The sequence below is a fragment of the Delphinapterus leucas genome, chromosome 16 (assembly GCF_059928025.1).
Source record: "Delphinapterus leucas isolate spDelLeu-1000000601 "Yukka" chromosome 16, BTC_Dleu_Yukka2, whole genome shotgun sequence".
NCBI lineage: Eukaryota > Metazoa > Chordata > Mammalia > Artiodactyla > Monodontidae > Delphinapterus > Delphinapterus leucas.
This window is the reverse complement of record NC_143144.1, coordinates 5537791-5550171: the sequence shown is the minus strand read 5'-3', so window position 1 is coordinate 5550171 and position 12381 is coordinate 5537791. Positions and strand designations below refer to the sequence as shown.

The following is a 12381-nucleotide window of genomic DNA, read 5'->3' as shown; positions in this document are numbered from 1 at the left end:
TACACGTGCACGCGTGCACAAGCGGACCTGGAAAAACCCAGACAGAGTATCGAGTCTCTGCCGGCGTGCTGTGGCTCGTCTGGGGGCTGGGGTCGAGGACTGCCTTTTCTTTCCCTCCCCGGCCCACAACTCCTTTGCTTGTTTGCTCTTCACGTGTCTATAACCAACTTTCCTGCCTGTCCAAAGACTTCTAAGTTTCTCTTGAGAAATAAAGAAACAAGGCAATGGACTTCTGCCAGAATGCATCTCTAAATTCACCCGAAAGGGGAAAAATTGAGATTTTTAGTGATGACCCTGAACTGTATGAAAGAGTGACTAGAAAACAAGGCATCTTCTGATGGGAATGTTATGATCCCACTTTTTCTCTAGCAAAAAGGTCTTCCTTGAGGATCTACTGCTACAGAAAACCTAAGCAGTTGACAAAGCCAGTTTCTGAACACCCCAAAGCTCTGACAGTCTGTGAGGACGCAAGGCCGTGCGCGGAATCCACACCTGCCCCTACGTGACGGTACCTACGCGAATGTCCACACGCTGTGACACCAAAATCTGTGTTTTATAGAAAACCTACAAAACGCAGGCAGGGAAGCAAAGAAGCTGTGCTGAGATATTTTTCAAGCACCGCACTGAGAAGTCAACGGCCTAACTCTTCTCTAGTTATCCTAAAGTCAAACTAACAAATATCTCAAAAGACCCTCATCTGGCACCCGGGACGTATCAGACACGTTCCAGGCAGTGGACCAAAAGGACACCATCTCTGCCCATGGGTACAGCCCCAGTGGCTTCGGGAACATGAATGCCAGCGAGCCAAGAGGATGTCAATTCCCTGGACCTCAAAAAGTCTGTCTTTTCTTTCTCACGTTCCCTAGGGGCCCATCCTCCTCCTTCAAGCGTCTGGGGCCCTGGCCCTCTTTTCCAGCACCGGGAATGGATTCCCGGTTCCTCCCAGCATCTCTGGGCTCAGGCGCACCACCGGCTGGCTGCCGGGCCCTCGGAATGTGGAGTCAGGCCCCCTGGAAGGACGGCGGCGCTCGGGTCACCTGCTCTCCTAAATACGCGACGTCCAAGGCCAACTGCAGCCTGATCTTGTCGTCGTCACTCATGCCGCCGCCACTGGGCCCGGCGGGGGTGGCGGGAGCGGTCCTCCTGGCTTGTTTCAGCCTCTTCAGGCTCTCCTCCATCTTCCTCACGGAGTTCAGGACGTCCGACACGGTCTCATAGTACCTTGAGCACGAGACACACAGACTGGTGAAAGAGACACAACGCCAAACACGCCCGCGAGCTTTGTGGACCAAAACAGGGATTTTTAAGATAAAAATTCAATTCCAGTAAAAAAAAAAAAAAAAAAAAAAACAACCAGCCATGGTAAATACTGTTTCTCAAGACTGGAAGAAAAACAGGGTCTTGACTGTCTAGCACTGCATCCTCTCGGAACATAACAACTATGTACATGAATTCTGTCTAAAATTTCAGTCCTGAACACTAAGCGAGAATCACAGGCCAAACTGTCTTTCTCATATCAAGGGTGAACAGCTGCGGCTCGTTCCCCAAATGCAAGGAACAAACTCATTTACCATCAGTTCTAGGAACAGCTCATCTTTTAAAAAGTATTTCAGAACTTTTAAATAAAACTAATTGCCTTTAAATATCTTCAATATAATTTCCAAATTATAAATGAGTTATATTTCAAAATTTTGTTTACAAGCTGGTTATTTGGCATTTGGAATACATTTCCCCACAGAAAGAGTATTATAACTCACTGTTATGTTCTAAGTTAACTCATACATGCTGCTTAACTCATAACTGGTCGAAAGAAACAAAATAGTACTGCAAAATTAATAATTAAACAAAATCCAACAATAAAATCAAATAATATACTTTCTGACATAACTCAGTGCTGGATTTGGGGAAAAGTAGGGGGAATCGGAAATGAAGAGATGCTCGACCACAGTGATACTGAACACCTCCCCTGTTCTCATTAGTTTTAGGATTTTGACACCCATCCTTCAACAGTTGTAATTTTACTGCACAATGAGTGTTTCCGCTTCCTTGATTACAACGGGTCGCCCCAGCGCAAGTCTGCTGATTATGTGGCATGACTGGAGCCATCATGGACTGACAGAGCTGAAGAGAAAGGACCTGAAAGGAGAAAGCGTGCCCGGACTCGCAGAACATTCCTGCATGAAGCGACGTTAAGGACAGTCCAAGGCAGTGTGCCGGGGGGACTGTGCAATGTGCCTGGGCCCCGAAAGGTGTGTGAGCTGGGAGAGGCCAGGCAGAGCCTTGGGTGGGGTGGAGCGAGCACAGTCGGGGAGGGACTGAGTGCCCGCACCCTGCCTTGTCCAGCGATGAGGCCAATGGATGTTCTTACTACCTTATCTACAAGCAGCCTGTGATGGTCCCAGTGATGTCTGACTTAGGGCTTTTCTAAGCAAGTCCAGAATAGTCCGCTTTTAAGTTACTTACTTATGTGTGCTCTCAGAGAGAGCGCCTTCTAACCACTGCTGAATTATGGCTTGTTTGAGCTTATCCTTGTGCCCGCTCTGAAGCTGGTACAACGGCTTCAGAGCACTGTCCACATAAGAGGAGGCTGTCGTTGGCACCTCCTGGAATAACGTTGGTAGGGGTTAAAGATGAACAGAAAAAAAAAAAAAAGAAGAAAGAGAGTAAGTTACCCAAACCTCACGTTCAAAAGGGCATTACGCAGGTACCAGTTTTGAGACACATACAAGCGTTGTCCACAGAATGACCCCTGGAGACCAAGAGGGAGCCGTGGAGAGACAGCCGGGGAGGACGATGCCCGGAGCGACTGGACTCAGGTTCCCTAACCTGCTGTCCACACAGATCACCTGGCCACCCCGTTAATTCCGGGTCTGATTCGGTGTGTGTGTTGCAGGGAGGGGAACGGGGCCAAGTTTTGAGATGGCACATTTCTAACAAGCTCCCACCAGCGACCATCCGCTGCTGGCCAACAGACCACCATGTGAGAGGTTAGGATCTAGGGTGTCTGACTTTTCTTAGTTTTGGTTTCTTCATCCTTGAGTAAGGACACGGGCACTCACTCTGTAGGACTAATGAGGGTATAAAGTCTTTAGCACGGTGTCTGACCTACGATGCAAGCGCTCGGTAAATGTAACACCCCTTTGAAGAGAAAGGGGAAAGTTGCTAGATTCCTAAAGGAAAAGTAATGAATTTGGCAAAATAAAATAAGTCTCTCCCACTTCAGACCAGAAAATCGGGAGATAAGGTACTCTTGCTAGAAATGGGAATTCTGCTGGAGTGTCCCACATTTTAAAAGGAAAAGGAGAACAGCCCCAGCGGAGGTGAGCTGGGTCTCAGCTCAGCACTCAGCCCAGCCGCTCGCTGCACCCAGAACACGGGCAGGGCGGGACGAGTAACCCCGATAGCAGCAGACCAGACAGCAGCAGACCAGGCCGCAGGCTCAGCGCACAACAAAGACGCGACCCCGCCCAGGCGTGTCTGTAGGAACTCCGGGATATTCCAAAGGAGCACAATGCTGCAGGAGATTCTCACAGTTCCTGAGAATAATTTCAGTTGTAAATGGCCTAAAATCCAACTATCCAACTGGGAGAAAAGAAAATCTAGAGGGAAAATAAGTGAGAACTGACAAAAATGAAATGAGCATAAATAAACGCATGAAAATGGGAGTTCAAGAGGGAAAATTAAAACGCTGGTAAAAACAAATCCGCCCAAATCCCCATTCTACAAAGTGAGGACACAGAACTCGACTTTGAACACCAGTGTGAGCTTAATTTTTCACCTTATAAATGCCTTTAATATTTTTTAATGCAGCTTTTTTTTATACCTTACCCAGTAAAAGACAGGAGAAAGCAGGTACTTCCAATGACAATATAAAAGAAATAAGGTAAATTCAAATCTTTTCAAGTATAAGATATGAAGACCAAAAGAAGGGTAAGACTTAAAAGTATTTTATTAAAATGCTTTCTTTGAAAATACGATTTTTCCTTAAGGCCAGAGGTCCGTGCTGTGCAAGTCCAACTACCTAAGTTGTGTCTGTGCCACATCTACTGAGGAGCCCCCTTCTCACGAATAGGGTTTCTCTCCATGAGACGGATTCTCCCCCCGAGAACCTATTTCTGTCCCTCGCCTAACCACTTCCTCCCTCTCTGGCCTTCCTGATATATATTTCCCAACCTCGAAACCCTTTTCAGCGAGGGCACTGACCTTGTTGGTTCTTCGGTACAGCCTGGGAACCTCCAGGGCACTTTTCAGGTGACTGAAGCAAGACTCACTCAAGTCCTGGGTGACTCTGTCACTCAAGGCAGGCACACAGGCAGACAGAGATAGCCGGGAGTCCTCCAGGGCTGCTGCACACACAGAAGCATGTGTTTAATCACACTATCCAGGCCCAGGGGTGAATTCTATTTGAAATACCATCAACATATTTAGAGAGCATACTACAACAAACCAAATCAAATCAAATTATTAGAATTAAACAAAATATCTCATTCAAGGAAGTTATAAACACAGAACAGAATACAGAAACCACCAAGGACTTACAACTAGAGAAGAAAATGGTTAGTTAAAATTGATCCTACAGTCTCTAAAATTCTATTGTAAATTATTTCTTATTCAAAGATTTGCTGAATCTAAAGATTCATTTTTACCTGAGATAGAAGAAAAATTCTTAAAGCCAATCACTTCAAGTTTTGGCCTGATTGTTTCCAAGAGCTCTGGAAGCTGAAATAAATATGCACTTTATATATTCAGTTACTTTTTATAAATCAAAGGAAGAGTCAATTCTTTATGCATCTACGAACTCTAGAATATTACTAATGAACGATAAAACTAAACTCAGAACTTCCAGTGGTTTTCATCAGAAGAAAACAAAATTCCTAATTAATGCTTTCACTATGAAAGAATCCAACAGCATGGAAAACAGCATTTTCACGGCTATTAACAGACCCAGAAAACATGTGAAATCCTTTTCTATTCTGCAGCTCTCCCCAGTACCAAAAAAACGCGTGGTAAAGACCACGTTTTTGCTCCAAACATACAATATCTGTCCAAGCACCACAAAATATTCAAACTTGAGAAAAGCAGAATTACATATCACAGCACTTAAACACATTCATCCCACAAAGTTCTGTTAATGGTAAAAGCAAGAACATGGAATCTATTTGGAGAAAACAGGAAGAAGTGTTAATAGGTCAACACTTTCAAAGTATAACTGAAGATTACATATTACCCTGAAATACTGGGTAAGCGAATTAGAAACGATTAAAATCCAACCACTAAAGGTCATGCCTGCACAGAGTAAGCGGAGCTAATGCAAAAAACGGCGGTGCCTGGCGTGCTGCTAGACCGTGGCGTCACTGCTGGAAGGGAAGCCGAGGCTCCGGGCTAGCACATCCTAGGCGGGACTGGCAAGCACGGGGGAGCGAGCACGCCGGGCAGGGAAACGGGAGCAACACCCAGAAGCGAGGTGAACGGACGTGCTCTCAGGGTGCCCTGGGCCCACAGTTCTAAGCCCCGTGAGGCCAGCCGTTGCAAACACTGAAGCCGGTACTTCGAACTCCTCCGGGATGCAGGCTCACCTGCTCCTGAAGCCTGTCCAGGTCTGCGACCACGTAAACAAGCTGAGTGCTGGAGACGGGGACGACGGGCTTCGTCTCGGAAGGGCCGCTTCCTCGGTCTTCGCAATTTCCTTGGGCGACGGAAGGATCTTTGCTGCCAGTTACCGAAGGCTTTTTAATATCCTTGGCACTTTCATTAGAGATGGGCCTGAGTAAAAGCTGAACAAAAGGGTTTCAACGATTAAATGTGTTTCCACCAGCAAGATACATGAGCATTTATACAGGTCAATGACTCACCATAAAATGTCAGCTGTCTACAAAGGATTCAGTGAAAGTTCACTCATGACAAAACACCACAACCCTCTCCCCAGGCAGGTGTGGAAAACAGAGAAACAGGACAAACTGCAACCCCATGTGCATTTCCCCTCCTTAAGTAACAGGCAGAAATGAAACAACAGGCCCCTCAACTAAAGGAAAATTAAGATCTGGAACATCATAGGTTTTAAAAAATTAATTAACTGCTTAAGGTAAATAATTTACGGTATCTGCTTAATAAATTTATCATCATCGTAAGGGTAAAAAAATCAAAATCTAAACCTTAATTATGCTTCAAATAACACAAACGACAGAAGTGTTCTTTGCATAATGGATTTTTGCTACAAGGGAAAAAAACCTACGAGACGTGCACTGGGATCGAGAAAAGAATGGAATATTCTGGATGTGAGAAGAACTGCTGGCTAGCATCTTGCTTGGGCGTGGCGTAGCAGGCCCAGGCCTAACAGAAGTGTACCAACCCGACCGTGCCCAGGAGCTGCACGGTCTTCGTGAACAGTTTCATGGAGCACGGTGGCCTCCTGAGACCCCTCTGAGCAGAGAGAGGCAAAGGCGGAGGAGGAAAGGAACTGCCGTGGAGCGCCCCTGTCTGCCAGGCCCCTTGGTTATCAGTTTGCTGGTCAAACCTCTCTCTACTCCTCACGACAAGCACAGATAGAAGCTGTTTTCCTCCTTTACAGATGAAGAATCTGAGACTCAATTTCCCTAAGACCACGAAATTAGATAAGGAGCGGCAGAGCCAAGGTCTGACGCTGTCTCAAGCCTGCGCTCTTTCCACTGAGGCCCTCTGCTCCAGCTGGCAGAGTGCTTTCCCCTCCATGGATGAGGCCTTCCTCGTGTCGTCTTCCCTAAGCTTCCGCTCACATCTTTTATACTCATCACCTTGCTGTGGCCGGGGGGTGCGTCTGTCACTGAGCTGTCCGTGCAGCAGGCATCTCTGAGACACGGGCGCAGGGCCTGGCAGGGCTGGGGGCTCAGCAGCGGACCACACGAGTACTCCCGTGGCTTTACGCACAATATCTAATAAACCATCAGAGGCGTGCGGACGCTTAATGCATCCAACTACTACTTCTGAAATGGAGGGAAGGTTAATTAATTTTACTACCTTTTAATCTCAGCCACTTGGAGTTTTTACACTTCCAAAGACTAGGTACTAAAGTACGCATTTTAAAAATCATTTTCATTTGAATGAGCATTTCTGTTTTAGTCTGGAGGCAAAGATCCTGGTTTTCAGAAGGGAAAAACGAGGTGGCCAGTGTGGGCTTTTCCAAACGACAAAGCACTGACCACGTGACAGCAGACGCCCCTCGAGGCCACACGCACGAGTGAAAAGGAAACCCAGAAGCGGAATTGGGTAGCAACTGAGAAGCTGGCCTGCAGTCCCCGCATCAACCTCTCATGACAACACGGCCTTTAAGACTCCCAGCACGTTCAGCTTCACCCATCTTTAATTCGTTTCGGCCTCGATTAGGGATGAGCCACCCGCCAGCCCTCACCTCCTTGACAAACACGGAGTACCGCGCGAGAATCTGCAGAGTGAGTCTCCACAGACGATGCACCAGCAACGGCAAGAACATCTGGTCAGACCAACACCTCTGCAGGCTGCTCCACGTCCTGTGAGAAGCCAAGAGGCAATACGAACTTCCAGCTAGACAAAAAACATACGGTTAAGGAATCTCAGCTGAAGGGCTAACGGCTAAAATCTTCAACGTACACCCCAAGAGTGAAGGCAGCGGCCTTCTCAAGAACCCTATGTTGTCAGCAAAGCTTTAGGGAGGTGGTTCTAATTTTACATGGCTCCCCCTCCCAGGCATCTGATAAGCATTAAACATGAACGGAATTCAGAAATCATCAGTCGGCAGGCACTTCATACCAAATCAACAAACACAAGCTGGAGAGGCAGTCACTGGCAAGGGTTTCATCTTCGGTTCTGAATTTGTCCTGTCTTCTCCTTCCCTCCTGAATATGCTATTTCAACACAGGATGTCGATTACATATGGCCATTTTTGGCAAAAACAGCTGGAAACTAACTTTGAGGCTAAAAGAGTACAGTTTAGATGGAACTTGGCTGCACGAAAGGGAGCAGAAAGTGGAGTGGAGCTGCCCCAAGACCCTTGTGGCTATAGGAACAGCCACCTACTAGGTGAGTGGCCACCGGGCATGGCTACAACGTGACACAGGTGAACGAGGCTGTAGGGATACAAATGATGCAAACGTGTCTGCAAAGTGTATCCTAACCCTGGTCACCTGCGCACTGTCCCAGCACTGGCCCAAGGGCTCTGGAGGCCCGGGGCAAGGAGCCCCCGCTGTGAGCCATCCCCCCCCCCCCCCCAGAGGGAAGGCCACCCTGGTCCTTCACCTCAGCTTCGGAGAGAAGCGGAGCGTGGCCACTTGGCTACAAAAAGGGCTGCTCCCTTAAGCACAGCAGCAGTTATATCCCCTTGACATGTTATATTGAGGAATGAAAATGAGGTCTCCTTCCTGTGTTCTTAAAGCAGCGTTTTTATCATCTCTGTACAGCAAGAAGCTCTATAAACCTTTTTTTTTTTTCTTTGCGGTACGCGGGCCTCTCACTGCCGTGGCCTATCCTGTTGCGGAGCACAGGCTCCGGAAGCGCAGGCTCAGTGGCCATGGCTCACGGGGCACGAACCCGTGTCCCCTGCATCGGCAGGCGGACTCTCAACCACTGCGCCACCAAGGAAGCCCTATAAACCCTTTTTAAAAAAAGAAGTTAAAGTACATCTTTGGGTCTAACTTATTGGAAGATAGGAAAAGGTGAAAGTGCCCCCAGGGTACTGAGATCCCCAAGATGACTTGGTGAGCCTGCTTAACTCAGTGACAGCCTGTCATTTGTCACTTTGAGGAAGTTACCTGGTGCGTCTTCCAGGACATCTGTAAGTGCTGCTTCTAAGGATCCCGCTATTTCTCTAAATCTGAGAGAAAAACAAGAGCGTAAACTGTTGTTTTCTCTGCTGCAGGCGGCTGTCCCACCCATCCTCCCCTCTCCCCACGACACAGGACCTTCCTCCACTGGCTTGTTGGTGAGGTCAGCGCTGTCAGAGATGCCGCACCAGCCCTGATGCCTGTTCTCCAGACTTTTTTTTACCGAGCAGGAAATAAAACGTGTCTCAATTAATCCACTACGAAGCCATTTCTGGCAAGTCCCACCGGCTATAATCAGGTAATCACTTCAAGGCCGTAAGACTGGTTTTTCCAGTCCCCTTACATCAGCCCTGTCAGAAGAAAGTGAATGTCCCCCAAACTAAGAAATGGGAAAGCTGCATTCTGTGTCTTCGTTCGCAGCTTGAGAAAAATCACTGAAGGTGGAGGCGATTACACCAGAACAGCTCTCTGCCTGGCGCTCCTCGAACATCTGCTGCGGGTCTCTCACGTTGTCATGGTAACTGGCCCACTGGCCCTGAGGCTCAAGATCTGCTTCCTGATGGGTTTTCTTTTTCCTCTGCTGGCCCACTTGTCCCCTCATACCATCCTGTCACAGACTTCTATTTTAATGACTAGTGTGGACACATTTTTGTGACTCTGAAATGAAAACTGTGTGTGTGCGTATTTCCTTAACTGGCTGCTTACGCAGCACCTTTCTTCCCAACTGTACAGCTCTTCCGTCTTCATACTTTCTTTACCACACACTCTTCTGTCACCCGCTAGTTCCTTTGCTAGCAATACATTCTGACCCATGCTTCAATTTACTGAAGTCGTAATTCTGGTTTTTGGATAGCACTCACGTGCTTTTTAAAAGCAGTTCAGAGACTGGTTTTCAGGAGTAAAAGCACTTCACACAAGGAGCAGCCGCCCCGTCCGCCACAAAGGTGCGAGTGGCTGACAGCGGAGGACTCTGGACCGCCCTGGCCACTGGAGCTGGCCGGTGCCTGCAGCGTCCCTACACCACAGGGAGGGAAAGGACTCGCCCTCTGCCCTGTGAAGCCTGCGAAAGGCTAGTGTCTCCAAGCAGCAGGGAGAGGCAGAGAGAGAGCAAGTGACAGAAGGCAAGCGGGGAACAGAAGAGAGCGCCGGGGCCCAGCGAAGGAGGCGGTGGCCCCGAGCACAGTGAGGACGGGGAGAGGCTGCCCCGCAGTGGAGGGAGCAAACCAGCACCTGCGTCAGCCTCAGACCCTCAGCCCACCTTTCCTCCAAATCCACGCAAAACACGGAAAAGGCCTGACAGCTAACACAGCACCATTCACAACAGGGAACACCAGGCCCCAAGGAAGGGAAGGGCCTGTAAACGCGCAGCACATCCATGCTGAGCGCAGCATGAAGAGAGGTCAGCTCGAAGCTCTGTAGCCATGAGAAGAGCAGGTATAATTCAGTGTAAGTAAAGACACGGGATAAAATTATATGTACGTCTGTGACAATTCTGATAAACACACAAACGAGAAAGTGCAAGAAAAATGCAGCAGACCCGACACCAGCGCATTTCACACAGACGGGCTGACTGTGTGGGACCAGCTGTTGGACCCTTGAAAGGAAAGCTGTCTATGTCACGTGACCCAGCTGTCCCCTTAGCCCCCAAGGGCCAGGAGCCCAGCACCAGCCCCTGGCACAGCCTTGCTGGGCAGTAACTTCCAGGATTGAAGTGATACGTTATACTTCTTAGAAAAGAAACAAAGTGAGACGTTACTTTGGTGGAATTTGAAAAGCTGTGCTGTAGTCTTCATGTGTATATGGGATGCTATTCTACTCTTGATAGGAGATTTGTAAGAAAGGCAACCCCAAATACAAACACTCCCAAATTCTTACATTTGGGTTTGGGGAGGGTCTGGAGACGCACTTCCCAACGCATGTCTCTACTTCGCGCAGGCACACACTTGCGGAGGGTGGAGGGAAAGGAAGGTACGTTAGTGCCACACGGACTCCACGTCATAAAGGAGCTACACCATGCTCAGCGCGTGCTGAATGTGACAGACACAGAACACACATGTGACCGTCCTGGGAGCATATAACATTCTAGCGAGATTTCAATTAAAAAAGACCTAACACTTTGCCTGTGGCAGTTAAAGGGCGACCAGCCCAGTTTCCAGGCAGCCACTGATTCGCTCCCATTTGAGACCGTTCTGCGCACATGTACGTTTAATCTCTTCCTATGAGAAACGGAGTCCTAAGCCTACTTTCCGATACTCCTGTAAGAACAAATGAAGCGCAGACACAGTGGGGTACCAGGGGCAGGAGGGGTGCACAAGTGCTCACAGAACGGTGTGTGTGGGCCAGGGCTGCCTTTTTCCTGAAGGTGACGGGGATGCAGGCATAGAGTCAGAGCCGGGAGCATCCACCTGTTACTGGGGGTGCAATATTAATACTTCTTCCTAGAAACATGTCAACACATCATCACCCCACTGGCTTTAGGCTTACTTTAAATGACCCTGAGGTGAATCAGGTAACACTACAACTCTGACCCCAGCGGTGTTCGCAAAACACTGTCATCCCTCAGAATAAACAATCTAATGCCTGAGAAAAATCAACAGAACGGTGTCCTAGAAAGTATTACTTGAATTTATTTCTTAAATGGAAAAACAAATGTATTGAAAGTTATGAAGTTCCACACTTCATAACTCAAACATAATTTTTTAAAAATTTTATACATTAAAAAAAAATTTTATACATTTTAAATAAAACTGTTTACAAAGAAAAGTTAACCAATCCCTTTGAATGCTATGGCTAAAATCTGCTGAAGGTGAAAACGTCTTTCAGGGAGCTGGCTGAGTTCCGACAGAGTTTAAGGCTCAATCACCAGATTTGAGAGAACGTATAATGAGAGGAGAACCTGCCGAGGCCGGGCTGTGCCGTCCCTGCGGGGCCCAGAGCTCCAGGAAGCAAGGTGACAGTGCAAGATTACCAAGCATGGGGCCCTAGGGTCCGGGGAAAATGACTAGAAAAGAGGGGTTCGGAGGCAGTAGACGGGAGTATGGGCTGATGGCATTGGATATCTAAAGCAATCTAACTTTGAACCTGGACTACAAAAGACATGGGACAGTTGAAACATTATTTCTCTACTGCAGTCTTACGCTATAAAATGATGCTTCACCATTTTAAATTCTTCTCACAAACCAAAAGGGCTTCTTGCCCTGGCTTAGTTTTGATCATCACGTAATGATTACTTCCCATGCAGTCCATGAGTATCTTACACACAAAAAAATACTTAATTTCCTACCTACAGGATAATGTAACCTTGAAAAATTAAGCATAAAACCCAGTATTGTGTGTAAAAGGGCATCTTACTAACAGTCTGACAGTTACGATTCCATTATCAAAAGGTGATTACATACATTCTCAATCATGGTGAGTAATTACAAATCAAGGTATCTAGTTCTTAGTATATTTCCCTCTGTAATTATTCCTTAGAACCCTGGGGAAGGACTGCATCATAATTAATGAAAACATCCAACAATTTAAACAAAAAGCCTGAGTCTTTAAAGAGCATTCTAGCTCAAATGCTCTCGTTAATGCCGTTCTATGGAGGAGCTTACCGTGATCTCAC

At 47.4% G+C, this 12381-nt stretch overlaps 1 protein-coding gene across 6 annotated transcripts in view; it reads right to left on the bottom strand.

Annotated features, from left to right (window-relative positions):
• COG2 (component of oligomeric golgi complex 2) overlaps positions 1-12381 on the bottom strand; it is a 47102-nt gene that overhangs the window by 6735 nt on the left and 27986 nt on the right. For 4 of the 6 annotated variants that reach the window (XR_016388010.1, XM_089897389.1, XM_022553233.3 and 1 more), the window contains 7 exons: positions 8760-8821; positions 7385-7536; positions 5577-5774; positions 4647-4719; positions 4204-4346; positions 2464-2603; positions 1038-1221 (listed from right to left, as the gene is read on the bottom strand). Coding sequence is in view for 5 of the 6 variants with exons in the window: in XM_089897389.1 (XP_089753515.1) it covers positions 1038-1221; positions 2464-2603; positions 4204-4346; positions 4647-4719; positions 5577-5774; positions 7385-7536; positions 8760-8821 (952 nt within the window). In the remaining variant the exon portion in view is untranslated. The remainder of the gene's footprint in view (positions 1-1037; positions 1222-2463; positions 2604-4203; positions 4347-4646; positions 4720-5576; positions 5775-7384; positions 7537-8759; positions 8822-12381) is intronic. The other 2 variants (XM_022553235.3, XM_089897390.1) reach the window with 2 other exon arrangements.